Below are 16240 nucleotides of genomic sequence, written 5' to 3' on the forward strand. Positions count from 1 at the left end.
GAGTGCTAGGATTAAAGGCGTATGCCACATTGTTTGTTCATTGACCTGTATGTGAAGCTTAAACTCCTGTTAACTCCCATAGTTGGCCACATTGCCTCTTAAACAGTGGCAGCTGTTCCTCTCTAGCCTGTTAGTCTGTTTTCCAACTACTGAACTGTGCTGATTCCACTGCAGGCTCTGTGGACTCTTCAATTCCGCTGTGGGCATCCATTTCAAATCCTGCTTCCCCTTAGAATTGATATTAGGAGTAAATGTTAGGGTTTTTTTTTTCCCCAAATATTTTTCCTCTATTGGAAGATAATGTGATTTTTTTTTTTTTCTTAGAAGTTTGTTAGTATGATGAATCACACTGACTGATTCTAAAATGTTAAACTAATGATTAATTCCTGGAATAATTCTCAGATATGTCACATTCTTTTTAAATGTTGCTGGATTACATTTGGAAAAGTTTTATTTTTAATGTTTGTACCTAAGAAATGTTATTCTTTACATTTGTTTCTCTTTACTGTCTTTGGTTTTGCTATTAAAACAATAGAACAAAATTAGACACTGTTTAAGAAACAAATGGTTGTAATAAATTCACTTTTCTATGTTCCTATTTTTATCAATTGTCAAGAATAGGACATATTCAACTAAAATAGTAAATTTTATCTATTTTTAATGTAAATAACATCTCAGATTATATGGGTTTTGACCAAATCCAATGAATTTCAAAGGTATCTTTGGAACATATCTTTAGTTTGTCCTTTACTCTAGTATTGGTCTATTTATTACATATTCATGTGAAAAGCAAATTCTGATTTACTACTTCCCATTGACTTATGATTTATCTAATACATATTTTCCTTGGCAGCTTCTATGTTTTTGAAACAAGCATTTGAAGGTGAATACCCTAAACTATTACGTCTTTATAATGACTTATGGAAGCGGCTTCAGCAGTGCAGTCAGAATACCCCAGGAACTTTCAGTACAAGTGGAACTCCTGACCTCTATGTCGACCTCCCACACATGGAAGACGATACACAAGACATGTTCATACTGAAAAGGCCAGATTATGAGTATGTTTTATTTAATTGGAATGAATGGGTTATTGGCATTTTAGGGATTCTGTTTTCTATTTTCCTTATAAATTAGAAGTTAGGATATACTAAGCTTCTAAGTCTTTGAAATGATTAGTGTTTTTTTGCAAAATTTCTCTGTAAAGATTAAATTGACCTGTGGCTTAGCATTATACCTGCTACCAGAATGGGGTTGCAGTCTAAGGCTGTGCTGGGTAACTAGAATCCGGGTGATAAGCAAACGCGATCTTTGTCTTTCAGTGGATCTAGTGTGTGTTTGAATTTCCAGGGAGATAAATCTTACTCTGAATTCTTTCTTAGTAGATGGTTTAGAAAAGACTAAGTAGTTGATTCTGTCTCAGATGATGCATTAGGTCGCTACAAAGCACGTATTTTGTAACCAGCTTTAAGAGTTACATCGGAAACCAATATATCGTTTTTTATGAATTCTACCTTGCCAGCTTGCCACAAAATCTGATTTCACATTTCTGCATGAGTACCAGATTAGCTTTCCTCAAATTCTAAAATATTGTTTATTGTCACAATGCTGTCAAAGTAGTGGTAGATTCTTCTCCCTTACTTAGTAAGAAGCAGCACGGGGTAGGTTTGGGGTAGTGTCAGCTGCCTTTTCTTCTTCTGTCTGCTAGAACTAACTGGTGAAGTACATAGCTGGGTTAGACTGGAATGGTAGGTTGAGAGCAGACTGTCTCCTCGGTAGCTGTTTTATCATAAAAGGCAGATTAGCAAGAGGAAGCAAAGCTGCAGAAATATAATAATGCAGTAACTTTTAAGGTGTTGCCATAAAATATGATATTCAGAAATATGATGTATTTCTGGCTTAGCTTTATTTTTTCAGTCCACGTGCACGCACTAGGAATGGACTAGAAATAGCACAGAACCAGTGGGAAGAAGATAGAATTCTGATTTTGTGCTTTTTGCTTTTTTTCTAATCAAGGCATCTGTGTAGTCAATGCTTTTGTCACTGTGGCACCTGAGAGAAGCAAGGGAAAGCAGGACAGACTTGGTTTTGGCTTATGGCTTTCCAGGTTTTTTTCCAGTTTGTTTGTTTGTTGTTTGTTGTTTGTTATGTTGTGTTTTGTTTCTGGCAAGGTAAAAACATCATGCGGGAAAGCACGGAGGAGGGAAACAGTCCACCTCACAGCGGCCCAGGAGCAGAGGACAGCATATTGCTCCTGGGGACTTGCTCCCAGTGACCTACCTTCTTCCCCTTGGCACCACTGCCAACTTTCTACCCTTTCCCCAGTAATACCATTCCTGTGATGAGACCATCAAGGATTTCATCCATTTGTTAAGTTTAAGGAGCTTCCCCAAACCCATTACTAGCAACTAAGCTCCCAATGTCTGTGGGGGACATCTCCTATTCTAATAATAATGGTTTGGTACTGCCAGGAGGATAAATTAGAATTTGAAATGTAGAAAGACCTGCATTGTCTATGTTAATTTGATTTTAAAAAGGAACATAATGGGGCGGTATAGGGGACTTTTGGGATAACATTTGAAATGTAAATGAAGAAGATACCTAATAAAATAATTTTTTTAAAAAAGGAACATGGCCGGGCGTGGTGGCCCAGCACTTGGGAGGCAGAGGCAGGCGAATTTCTGAGTTCAAGGCCAGCCTAGTCTACAGAGTGAGTTCCAGGACAGCCAGGGCTATACAGAGAAACCCTGTCTCGAAAAACCAAAAAAAAAAAAAAAAAAAAAAGGAACATAATGAATGTTTAATATAGAAGGAGTAGTCATTCACAAATGGTACTCAAACAATAGTCAAATGCAAAAAGATGAAACTGGACTTTTTTTGTGACAGTATATACAAAAATGAACTAGACATGGATCATAGATCTAAATGTACAATATAGGGGTTAAACAGATGGCCTAGCAGTTGTGAGCTATTGCCGTGCATTGCAGAATTTCCATGTTCAGGAAATACTTGGTAGACTGCAAAAACTTAGTGATATTTGAGGGAAGAGAGGAGCTAGGAAAGGGTGGCACATACAGAAAGTCACCTCTGTACTTGAACTTCGCCTGACTCCCTTTTCACTAGACTGTAAAACTCTCCTTATCACTTGTCAAAGTGCCCGGTGCCTAGTCCCAGGAAATCTGTGTGGGGAGGAATACTTACTGAGGGAGAAAGCATCACATGATGACTAGAATTGTGCTTCAGGAGCCAAGAGCAGTCTGACCTGTAGGCTTGTAGGTTGACAGGAAGGTAGAGAAGAGAGACTGTTGCCTATACACAGAGAGCAGGCCAGATGTTGTCAAGGGTGACATGTAAGATGGAGGGAAGTTGTCTTAGAAATTATTTAAACCCGATTCGGTGTTTCTGCCCCTTCCTAAGACCATTTAGTTCCCGGATAAAAGACGCACACAACTTTTTTTTTTTTTTAAACCAATCAGAAATAAAATAATTTAGGGGCAGGGTCACCTGGGTCTCCTTGCAGACTCCTGGTCTTGGGGGCCCTTACTTATTAGCATTACAATAGACAGCAAGACCAAACCCCAAGGAGGTTTATTCTCTAAGGAAAAAGAAGACAGTGGAAAGGTTGCTGAAGGTTGTAAGCAGGAGATGTGAAAAGATGTGAAGAGTCAGGCAGTTAATCCTTTTCTTAGTAGTGCTGAAAGTCCTTTGCTAGTAACTAACAGTATAAGATCTAGTCATTGCCTGCTAAATAGAAGCCTGCAGAGATGGTTGGCATCAGGGAATGGCAAAGAAGAGTTTAGTAAAACAGCTCCACTTGAGAACATGTATGCTGTTACGGGACTGTCAAATACTTCTTTATTTTATCTTCATTCTTGCAGTGTCCCAAGAATGGAGATCCAAGGAAGGTCTACCTCTGTACCCTCTCCATCAGTCTGTAGGCTGTATGGAGGGTGGTAGCTATGAGTTACAAGGCTTGAGCTAGTGTGGGAGGAATCTGCTGACTGCTTCTTGGATATGCTTTGATCGTCTATAAACAGGCTAGAAATAAAAGGCTCTTGCAATATTCTTTTAGTTTCAGGGGGCCACCAATACAGTACATACTTGACTAGATAGCTAAGTTTTACATTTAAAATGCTCATGTGATCTTTAGTAGGTGTTCAGTTATGAAGCATGTTTGTAAATGTGCTTATAACTTTTTAAAAGAAATTCTTGTTACAACTACAGTTTATAGCTATTAGTTACCTTAAAAAAAATTTTTTTTTTTGTTCTCACAGTCCAGAAAAAGCTTTGAAAGATTCACTGCAACCTTATGAGGCTGCTTATCTCTCAAAATCCCTATCACGACTCTTCGATCCCATCAACTTGGTTTTTCCTCCCGGTGGACGTAATCCTCCTTCCTCTGATGAGCTTGATGGGATCACTAAAACTATAGCAAGGTACGTGTGTCTGATAGAGCGGCATCCTAGGCTTCCTGCCAGGTTCTCTAGTGGCAGTCCGTTTTAGGTTTACCTCAAACTAGTCTAGTGATTAGGGGTTCAATTAAGTTTTGGAGTAAGTGCTCACATAACGCTTGAGATTCTAATTAATAAAGCCATTTAGATGCACATAGTGTATATAGTATAGAAGTCATCTGTTATAATTGTTTTGTATCTTAGCAAGATGAATCTATCCCTGCGCCTTTTACTCATCTAACTTCTTTCTTAGTATTACATGGGGAAACAAATATATAATAATCATGCAAACTGTAAAAACTGAGACGTACCTAGAGGTTTTAACCCAGAAATCACTTCATGACAGGAACAGGCCTAATACTTCTGATTAGCCTGCTATGTTTAGCAATTTAGGCTTTCAAGTGAATGTGACAGCTTTTATCTCAAAAGGGAAGGCGTTTGACAGAGACCCTTCTGACAGAAACAGACAAGTGCAGTTATGCTGTTGTCTTCAGAGGTATTTTAATAAGTTTACAGGTCAGACCTCAGTCTCTGTCGTAGCTGGTAAGTTGTTATAACATTATGATTTACATTTTGAGGAGCAAAAGCAGTGGCTGGGCAATCTAGAACCATGAGGTAGGATTGCTTAAGTTCTTTTCAGTCTACAAATTTGAAGGTGGCAGTTTACAGATGTAATATTTATGTGCATATCTGCAGCTGTGAATGTACCTATGCAGTGTTTGTGCTGTCCTAGACCTTCCACCATATCCTTGGACTTGATGAAGTCTTGACTGTTTGTGTCGTCTCACTTTAACGACCATTCCCTGTTTAGTGTGCTTGTGGTGGGAGACGTGCTAATTCCCCGTGATCTGTTACCTGGTTCTGTAAATGCTAAGGATGGTGACTATCAAAGGTAACAGTTCTGTAGTCGAATATCATCTGGGGATTTAAGGGGGCTTTTGCCTGTGTTTAGCAGAATGTAAAAGTGAGCAGTCTCAATACTACATGTGTTGGGGTTCAGGAACCCACATAAACCATTCAGATACTAATCTCAGTTAAACAGGGCTGGTTTAGTGAACACACCCCAAGGCTAATTGATGAGGGAGGACTGTAGCTCCAGACTTGGACCTGGGAGTGGTAGCCAGCTTATAAAGGCTAAAACTGCAAAATCCACATTGAGCTCATATGCAGGTGCAGGAAGTGCTACTCAGACTCTGACACAAGCTACTTTAGACTTAACAGTTCACATTGACCTTTAATTTGATGGGTCCTAAGTAAAGCTGATAGTTGTGAAATTTCTTGAGATTAACAAATCTTGTAACATACCAAACATAACAGGGTATGTGGTCAGCATACCCCTGCTCTGAGTCAAGTTATTTTTCTGTGTCAGTGACTGGCATGCCTATTGCAGCAACAATATGAAATAGCTGGCAGCAAAGAACATAATGGCTACAGCTATTCATGGTGGGACAGGCCTCAACAACATGAAAGGGCATTTTGTCATGCATACTACTGTTGTTGACTCTTTCAGTGCCTGGTTTTGGTTGTGGGTTTCTGGGGGTATTTTTGTTTGCCTCTGCCTCCAAGGTACTAGGATTAAAGGTATGTGCTACAAGTCCCTGGGTTGCTTCCTTTAGCTTCTTTAAAAAGTTAATCTGGTAAGTATGAAAATTTTAAGCACTTCAGAGATAATGCATTTCTTTTTTACTCCATATGGTTTTTAACTCTTGGTGGTATTCTTTCCATGGTTTCTGGAAAAATGTCCTCTTTCCTTCTACAGTCAAATCAAAAGTCCTATCAGTTCACTGTTAAAGTTGACAGTGGATATGACAGAGAAATACTTAAGAATCTAAGATTTTTAAACATTAAAGTTATAGCCCCATGCTCTTAGTGTATTTATTCTTTACACAGCAGAATGAGCTGGCTTAGTTTATACAGAACCCAGGTGTCCTATGTGTCATATGTAATTAATATGTTCAGCCTATATTCCTCCAAGGTCATCATTTTCATTCAAGAGCTGTCACTTCCTTGCAGATGTCTGTGGCATGCAATGCCTCTAATTGCACTTATCAGTATTAGCATGAGTGTACACAATTTAGTCTCTTAATGATAGACTGGACCCACACATGGCTCACTTTTATTAATGTGAAACTGGTCGTTAACAAAGCCCTTTTTCCTAATGCTTAATTTAGGGAGAAAAAATGAAACATTGTAGCCAGTTCTTGGAAGCAATCAGCAAAATCTGTATAAAGATTCAGTTTGTTCTTTATTGGGTTTCAGGTTATGTGATGCTGATTACTTTGTTGATTAATTATGTTTGCTTATAATTGAAATCTGCTTTTGTTTTCTCCAGTGAACTCAATGTAGCTGCTGTTGATGCAAACCTCACATTAGCTGTGTCAAAAAATGTGGCAAAGACCATCCAATTATATGCAGTGAAATCAGAACAGCTTGTAAGTGGTGTCCCTTTATTTATACATTTTAATGATTTGGCTAAAAATTGTTAGTTATGCATTTCTTGAGTAGCCATAATTAACATTATAGCAAATGAAATAATCTCTTTATTGATACATCTGGATTGTTCTAGTTGATTTTATAATAATTTTTAGAGTAACATGCGAAATAATTTACATAGACTGGCCCACAGTGGTAATTATATTATGAAGCTTCCTACTTTCAGTTTCCAAATTATATTTGTTAATACGGTGCAATTTTCCATTCATTTGTTCTTGTAATCTTGACAAATAATTTAGAGGCTTCTTTTTTTTTTTTTTTCAAGCTTTGTTTATTTAAAAAGAGCCATAGAGGGACATGGGAGCTATTTGTAGGCAATCAGATGAATACTTTTTCTTTTAGACCTTATTTATAAATGTTTATAGCTTTAAAAACATACACACAAACATGGTATATTATCATAAATAAAATTTGATATTGCATCCAGTAGAATTTAGTGTAGCTGTCTTAGGTGCCAGGAAAGAAGTCTCTATGAGGTGGCCCTGGCAAAGGATGAATGTGAGAAGAAAGAGCCAGCTCTGCCTAAAAAGAGTTCACTTTCTGATGAGGGCCGGTTAAGGGAATAACAAAAAGGCAATAGACATAGAATATATAACTTTAATTAATATAATAATGACAAAAGGTTTTGAATATGGAAACTGTGTTAACTAAGGTGATTGAATTCATGCTATTGGTGACAATCTGTGGCCTAAAATCTCTAGGTCCTCCCTAACAAATATTGAAGACTGATAGAAAGTTGTCATTTCCTTATTTAATGGAAAAATTATTTCTTTACCTCAAATAATTTTACTTTTTAACCTTCATGTTAGAGGATAAGGGAAGCCTAATCATTAAATAAAATTACAAAGACTAGCCAAGTGATGGTATTGCACACCCTTAATCCAGGAGTCAGAGGCAGACAGTTAGAGCTGTTTTGGCCAGCCTGGTTTACAGAGCAAGTTCCAGGACAGCCAGGCTTACATAGAGAAACCCTATCTTGAAAAACAAAACAAAACAAAACAAAACTCATTTATTTAAAAACATATTACTAAAAATTGAAGTAACATTTATTTTCTTTTTCTTTTTCTTTTTCTTTTTCTTTTTCTTTTTCCTTTTCTCTTCTCTTCTCTTCTCTTCTCTTCTCTTCTCTTCTCTTCTCTTCTCTTCTCTTCTCTTCTCTTCTCTTCTCTTCTCTTCTCTTCTCTTCTCTTCTCTTCTCTTCTCTTCTCTTCTTTTTTTCTTTCCGAGACAGGGTTTCTCTGTGTAGCCCTGGCTGTCCTGGAACTCACTTTGTAGACCAGGCTGTCCTTGAACTCAGAAATCCACCTGCCTCTACCTCCCAAGTGCTGGGATTAAAGGCGTGCGCCACCACTCCTGGCTTAACATTTATTTTCTAATTACTCACTGTTTCTTGGCAGTAAATAACACTGTTTGTGCCATTCTGTTTTATATTTTGACACATTTCCTTTTTTATTTTAAAATGATCATTCTTGCTTCATTTGTGTATGTTTGCATGCCCACAACTGCACATATGCATGCATGCAGGCCACATGTGCACATAAAAATCCCAGGTCAGTTCTTTCCCTCTACTTGGGCGTGTCCTCGGGTGTGGCGGCGAGCATCATCCCTCCCATGCGTTCTCTTCTTCAGTTCCCTCGTGGCTTTTCAGAACAGTTTCACTGAAAGCAGTCAGAGAAAAATACAAAGTTTTTAGTTGAAGAGAGGTTGGAAATGTTTTAAAGTAGAATAAACAACTGTGGGTATAAATGGAAATGTTAATAGGAGATTTGAGATGAAAGCCACTCCTTTAAAAAGGATTCTTTTTCTAGTTTAAAATATAAAAGTCTAATTCACAAGGTTGAAAAGTGACAAGAGTTGATTCATGGTTGAAATGGTGAAATAAAATCAAAGTAGAAATTGGAATTTCCTGAGCATGCATTCAGGCAGGATGGTTTTGAACACACCCTGAAGTGTACAGCAAGCTGCTCTCCAGATCTGCCTGTTCTTCTCTAAGTACTGGAAGGTTCTTGTCTACCAAAACACGTTAATGTATAGAATTCCTGCTTTAATTTATATCAGGAAAAAAGCTAATAAAAACGACTTGCAAGCTAATTTTAAGTGTTCTGTGGTGTAGCAATGTGTAACAAATCCTTGTGACACACATTATAGGAGGGAGGGCATGACCTAGTCGGTAAAGTGCTCACCCTGCAAACTGAGGGCTGGCGTTCCATGTCCAGCCCCCACATGGTAGCCTATAGGAGAGAGATAGGGTATCCCTAGAGCAGGTTGACTAGCTAGACTAGTGGAGTGGGTGAGCTCCAGATTCAAGTATTCAGGTGAGAGATGCCAGCCTGTGTGTGTGTGTGTGTGTGTGTGTGTGTGTGTGTGTGTGTGTGTGTGCGCGCGTGTGTGTGTGGAGAGTGATGGAAGAAGAAACTTGCTGCCTTGGCATCCATGTGTGCATACGTGCACATACATGTACTCACATCCTTGCACAATACACCCACACATGCAAGCCCCACATACTGAAGTACATGCACATCATACACTGATACAAACACAAAATACATTTACATTTTGGTAATCCTAAATTATTAATATGTTTGTTCACCCCTAAGATTTCACTGTTATTTATTATCAATGGTATGTATAATGTAAGCCTATCTCTCTATAAAGATGAATCTTTAAATTCTTTCTTACCACATAATTCACTTTTTAGTTTTTTTCTTTGATTTTTAAAACATGGTCACGTTCCGGGCAGTGGTGGCNCANNCCTTTAATCCCAGCACTTGGGAGGCAGAGGCAGGTGGATTTCTGAGTTCAAGGCCAGCCTGGTCTACAGAGTGAGTTCCAGGACAGTCAGGGCTACACAGAGAAACCCTGTCTCAAAAAACAAAACAAAACAAAAAAACAAAAAAAAAACATGGTCACATGTCTTGACTTGCTAGATAACTCGGTCTGATCTGTATCCCTTAATGAATTCCTGTCTGTCTTAGTCACACTTGCTGTTAAGAGACACCGTGACCAAAGCAAGTATTTATAAAAGAAAGCATTTAACTGGGGGCTTGTTTAAAGTTTCAGAAGTTCAGCACCTTATCCTCATGGCAGGAAGCATGGCAGTGTGCAGACATGGTGCTACAGCAGTAGCTAAGAACTATGCCTTGATCGTAGGCAGAAACTGAGACTCTGGGCTTGGCATGGACTTTTCAAACTTTAAAGCTTACCCCAGTGACACACTTCTAATCCTTTTAATCCTTTCAAATAGTTTCACTCCCTGATGATTAAGCATTCAAATATCTGAGCCTATGGGCTCTATTCTTATTCAAACCATCACACATGTGGCTTTTACAGGTATGTATCACCATATCTTCCTCTCAGAAAATCTATCTTGTAATAACTTATTGTCGTTGGTTGTGATGTGTGTACACATGCATGTGTACAAACACACATGTGCCATGATGTGTGTATGTGGCGGTCAGAGGACAACTTTGTATATTAAGTTCTTTCCTTCTACCTATACCTGTATCCTAGGGCTGGAATGTAGATTGTCAGGCTTATACAGCAAACTCCTTTACCTGATGAAGCCATCTTGTCAGCCCCAAGAATCCACTTTTTTTTTTTTTAAAGATTTATTTATTTATTTATTTATTTATCATACACTGTAGCTGTCTTCAGACACCCCAGAATTGGTGGGTTGCTGGGATTTGAACTCAGGACCTTCGGAAGAGCAATCAATCAGTGCTCTTAACCGCTGAGCCACCTCTCCAGCCCCAAGAATCCACTTTAAAAGATAAGATAGTGTCACAAAATAACCACTCTTATTATCTAGTTGTGGTAAAGATTTGGCCTGTGCTAGGCCATCTGCATGTATTTCACAACAATCTGGATTTGAAATGGGAATATTCATGTCTAACACTAGTCTAGAAATCCAGCCTGAGGGACGTTAGTTAGTATGTTACCACATTGTATCATAAAAGTAGAGTATCAGCAAACAGTGTCTTGACTGTGAGCTTTAACAGCATTTATTTCTGACATACATGTTTATAAAAACTTCAGATTGTACCATCATCCTGTATGTGGTTCACTTACTCACTGTACAGTGTGATGGGGATCTGTATGAAACACTCATTGATTTACTTATCTGTGTTAGAGTTGTTTGATCTCTCTGCTTCAAAATAGAGTTAGATGATAGCATTACTATTTTAGTTTTATAGTAAGTGGTTTTTCAAGTGTGGTAAATACGTTTGTGTATATGTTCACATATGTGGGTCCAGATGCCCATATGTGTGCATGGGTGCTTGCGTGTATGCAGATGGAGGCTGAAGATTGACATTGGGTGTCTTCTTTGATCACTCTTCCCTTATATCTCTAGGCAAAAGTGTCTCTCGTGTATCTAGAGCTTGCCATTTTTGCTAGTCTAGTTCAATACCTTGTCCCAGAGATTCCTTATCTCAGCCTCCTGAGTTTTGAGATTACAGGTAAGCCACTACATACCCCTGGATTTGATATGGGTTCTGAGTATCTGAATTCTGGTCTTCATACTTACACAACACTGAGCCATCTCCCCTGATCCTGTTATATCAGGTTTTCACACAAGAGTTCTAAGTGGTATGACTTAGACCCTTCGTTTATTTTATGTTTATTGTGTTTATGTAAGTATATGCTTATACATATATCTTTGCTCTTGTGTGTGTGCAGGTGTGAGTACACAGTTTGTATCCATGTCGGTTAAGGCCAGAGGTTGATATCAGGTGTCTGTCTGTCTGTCTGTTGTGTGTGTGTGTGTGTGTGTGTGTGTGTGTGTGTGTGTGTATGTGTGTCTGTCTGTCTTTCTTTACTCCCGATCTTACTGTTTTTGAGCTAGCTTCTATCCTGAACCTGCAGTTCCCTGATTTAGCAAGCTTAGCTGGCCAGCAAACCCCCAGGAGCAGCCTGTCTCTACTTCCCCAGTGGTGGCAGTGTAAGCATGTGGGGCTGGGTCTGACTGTACACAGATGTTTGGCGTCTGAACTCAGCCCTTCACGCTGGCTCAGCAAGTGCTTCGTGAGCCCAGCCATCTCCCTAGGTACTCATATTGCTTATTATGTGCTTTCCAGAGTTCTTCATATAAATATCTGAGTACTCTTGTTTAAAGAGACCAGCACTCTTTTGGTTGTCTTCATTTACATTTTTTACTCTTTCACACCGACAGTCACTGTGATTATGATTAGTTCACTTGATAGAATTTTGTGTTGAAAATACATGTGTACACACAGGTTAAGAATATAGCTCAGGGGCTGGAGAGATGGCTCAGCGGTTAATGGCTGCTCATCCAGAGGTCCTGAGTTCAAGTCCTAGCAAACACAAGGTTGTTCACAACCATCTCTAATGGGAGAGGATGCCCTCTTCTAGTGTGTCTGAAGATAGTGACAATCTACTCACATAAAATAAATAAATCTGAAAGAGAAGAGAAAAAAATATAGCTCAAAGCCTGAATTAGTAGCACACTCCTCTCATCACAGCACTTGGGAGGCGGAGGCAGGTGGATTGCTATGAGTTTGAGGCCAGCCTGGTCTACATAGAGTTCTGGACAGCCAAGGCTATATAGAGAGATCTTGTATCCAAAAGTAAATGAACAAAAACACAAAAAGCGTATAGCTCAGTAGTCGGGTATCTGTTTATATAAGGCCCTCACTTGGTTCTTACCACTACTAAACAAGCAAATAAAACATAGCCAAACACATACCAATATATTATATTCCTCTAGGTCTGTATATTAGTATGTTTTATTGAACAAATTCTTTAATATGGGTGTACTAGAAATTTGTTTGTACATCCTGAACTAGGAAAAAAACGCCACAGATCTTACAATGTTTGAATGAATGTTTTCCTCTATTCTCTGTATATTAAAAAATAACTTAGCCGGGCATGGTGGCGCACGTCTTTAATCCCAGCAGTCGGGAGGCAGAGGCAGGCGGATTTCTGAGTTCGAGGCCAGCCTGGTCTACAAAGTAAGTTCCAGGACAGCCAAGGCTATACAGAGAAACCCTGTTTCGAACCCCCCCCCCAAAAAAAACCCAACAACAACAACCACAAAAACACCTTAAAATATTGTTTTAATTGGGAACTTTTATAGAATTTGTACATGTGAAAGGATTGCAAATAAACTAACAAGTATTGTTTTTAAAGATGAATTATTGGGATTTTCCAGCACTAAAATTACTCCCTGGTAATTTCAAGGCCCGGAATCTAGACTCCTATTGTAAATGTCAAATGCTTTGAACTGCGAAAAGTACATGGACGTATAATTAAGTTGCAGACCAGTTGAGGCAATAACAGAGTGACATTTAGTAGAAAGTTTCCATTTGAGTGCAGGTCAGCAGCTTTGTATGAGGTTAGGATTTCTAGACCCAGGATTTTTTTTAAAGCTTTGTAAATATATACTTTGTTTCATGAATAATTTCATAAGTGAGTTGGAGATTTGACATTCATTCACTTTGAAAGAAAATGTATGTGTGTGTTATTATGTGGTGATATAAAGTGACCAGAGTTTATTGTTATTTTTAAAAGGGTTGTTTAATGGAGAATGTAACATCATCTGTATGGATAGCACTCTTATGTTATATAACATCACAGTGATCTCTGCTGTCACATTCAGACAGAAGAGCAAAGGGAATCTGAAATTACTAAGAAGAGTTTAGTGTGTACATGAGCAGTTGTGATGTGTCTTTGGTTCTCAAAAAGCACTCTGCCATAACACAAACACACTGGTCTCTTTAGGCTAATGATCCTCCTGATTATCAGACAGCCTTCCATTTTTCCTGTCCATGTTTTTGTTTTTTTTTGTTTTTGTTTTGTTTTGGTTTGGTTTTTGGTTTTTTCAAGACAGGGTTTCTCTGGATAGTCCTGGCTGTCCTGGAACTCACTTTGTAGATCAGGCTGGCCTCGAACTCAGAAATCTGCCTGCCTCTGCCTCTGCCTCCTGAGTGCTGGGATTAAAGGTGCGTGCCACCACGCCCGGCCCCTGTCCATGTTTTTATCCTGAACTATTTTAAGATCATAGCTTTCTGACTGGCTTTCTGGATTTGTAAGTTTTTGTTTTTCTGGAAGCTATTACAGATTGGTAGTAGATAGACCGGTGTCTTGTCTAAAAGTCAGAGCGGTATCCTGTTGACAGAGAATAATGGTAAAAACGCTTATTCTCATTATTAAATAGTTTCAGGAGGAAATAATCTAAAATCTTTCCTGGGCACTCTTGTGCCCACAGTTCCAAGCTGCTCAGGAGGCCAAGGCAAGAATACCCTTTGATCTCACAAGTTTGAGACCAGTTTGGGCAACAAAGTATGACCCTTCTCAAAAAATAAAATTAAAACTTCAGTAGAAGTCTGCCAAAGTTTCCCTTAGTCATGCATCATGAGTTGCCACAGGACAGTGCTGTAATAGACAAGCTGGGTGGCACTCATTTCCCAGGCTGTGAAGATCAGAAGAGCTGTAGGCCAGGTGCTTGGCTTTCCTGGGCTTCGTCATGTGGTGGCTGACTGGCCCTCGTCTTAGGTAAGACTGGCCTGCATGTCTGTAATTTTGGCAGCAGGCTTGCTTCATGGGAAATAGTCATGGGCAAAAAACTATCTTGATAAGTTTGGCTCACCAAAGCATCTCACCCACCACGCAAAGTTCAAGAGTTTGGGCTGACTCTGCAAACACCAGAACAGCCACATAGCCATCCACCTGAAGCCAGAGCAGATCCATTCAGCTCAACTTAGTAGGTGGTATTGACAGTTTATTGTAATCACATTTAAGTACAGAACAATTTGGGAAAAGTTTCCTGGTGTAACACAGTCTGATGTGATCAAGGAGGCATAATTGAAATGAAAACTCTTCTCAAAGTACATGTCACTTCTTCCATGAAGGCTCCATGTGTCATCGTAAGGGCCTAGGGGAGGATTTGGTGTGGCCTCTAGCATATAGATAACTTAGAGGTCATCTTGGCTACTAGCCACCTCTGTTCCTGCTTGTGGGAGCTTGAGGGAGCCAGGTACAGCCTGGGTCCTACACATACCACAGTTACCTAGGCTGTTAGTCACCTCCATTCACTGCCTTCTAGGTTTTCTTTTGAAGACACAACCCTACTTTAACATCCTGGTCTCCCTAGTGCTGTCTTGGAAGCACAACCATTGGGATCCCAAGAAAAGAGTAAAGAATGCAGATGCAACATGCTGGTGAAGCCATTTCATAGACCCAAAGGGGGGACACGGCAACAGCAGCAGAGAAATCATGATCACACCCCAATTGAATCCTTTCAGTTTGTGTGTGTGTGTGTGTGTGTGTGTGTGTGTTTACACATGTTGTTTTATGTATCTGATGACTTTTATTCAATTACTGATTCACCCATCCTGCTTGAAGCCTAAGAGTGTGTACTTGTTTAATGTTGTGCCATTTGACTATTACCTTCAATTAGAAGGTAATACCAAAGAAGAAAGAAATGTGTTGCTATGGTAATCTGCTTAATTTGTTAGTATTATAGGTTTTTTTTTTTTTAAAAAGAGCTTTATTTGATCTGGCATCTCGCTATACTGCCCAGCTAGCTGTCCCTGAACTGTTGGGCTCAAGTAATCTTCCTTTTGCAATCTCAAATACAAGAAATGTTCTGTATGACACCTAGCCATGAAGCCCTTTCCTTGAGTGTCTTATTAATGATACTGTATATGCTGACCCTTGTCATGTTCTTAAAATGTGTATTTCAACTCCTTTTCATTATCACAGGATTTATAATAGTTCAAGAATTTTTTTTTTTTACCTATTTCCCCCACATTTCTGTCAATACCAATATTTTAGTTTTCCCACTGTATTCCAAAGTGTGTTGCTCTGTAAGTCTCTTTATTCCTTACATTCAGTACAGGAAATTCAAGTGTTAAATGCTTGGGATGGGATAGGGCAGTTGGTTTTAGCCCGTCATTTTTCAGGGCTGTATTCCTTCCCATTTCACTTTAATATCATCAAGAAGTGCTTGCTTTAAGTCTCCCTGCTTAGTTCTTTCAGCCTGCTGCCAAACTCTTTATGCTGCTAGGCAGGCCTCCAGCTCTTAGTCTTCCTGCCTCAGTTTTCTGCAGCAGCATGCTCAGTAAAACTTTTAAAGTAATTTGACTTTCCAGAAATTGTTCTAGCGAGGATTAGTTTTCTTACTGTTAATATATGTTTGTTTGTTTCGTTTGTTTGTTTGTTTGAGACAAGGTTTCTCTGTGTAGCCCTGGTTATTCTGGAACTCACTCTGTAGACCAGGCTGGCCTTGAATTCAGAGATCTGCCTGCCTCTGCCTCTGCCTCTGCCTCTGCCTCTGCCTC

At 39.2% G+C, this 16240-nt stretch overlaps 1 protein-coding gene across 1 annotated transcript in view; it reads left to right on the forward strand.

Annotated features, from left to right (window-relative positions):
• Positions 1-16240, forward strand: part of Cog5 (component of oligomeric golgi complex 5) — a 287917-nt gene that overhangs the window by 188981 nt on the left and 82696 nt on the right. Inside the window, exons 12-14 of the mRNA XM_021202362.2 lie at positions 854-1058; positions 4272-4433; positions 6781-6880. Coding sequence (XP_021058021.1) covers positions 854-1058; positions 4272-4433; positions 6781-6880 — 467 coding nt within the window. The remainder of the gene's footprint in view (positions 1-853; positions 1059-4271; positions 4434-6780; positions 6881-16240) is intronic.

The sequence above is a fragment of the Mus pahari genome, chromosome 7 (assembly GCF_900095145.1).
Source record: "Mus pahari chromosome 7, PAHARI_EIJ_v1.1, whole genome shotgun sequence".
NCBI classification, from domain to species: domain Eukaryota; kingdom Metazoa; phylum Chordata; class Mammalia; order Rodentia; family Muridae; genus Mus; species Mus pahari.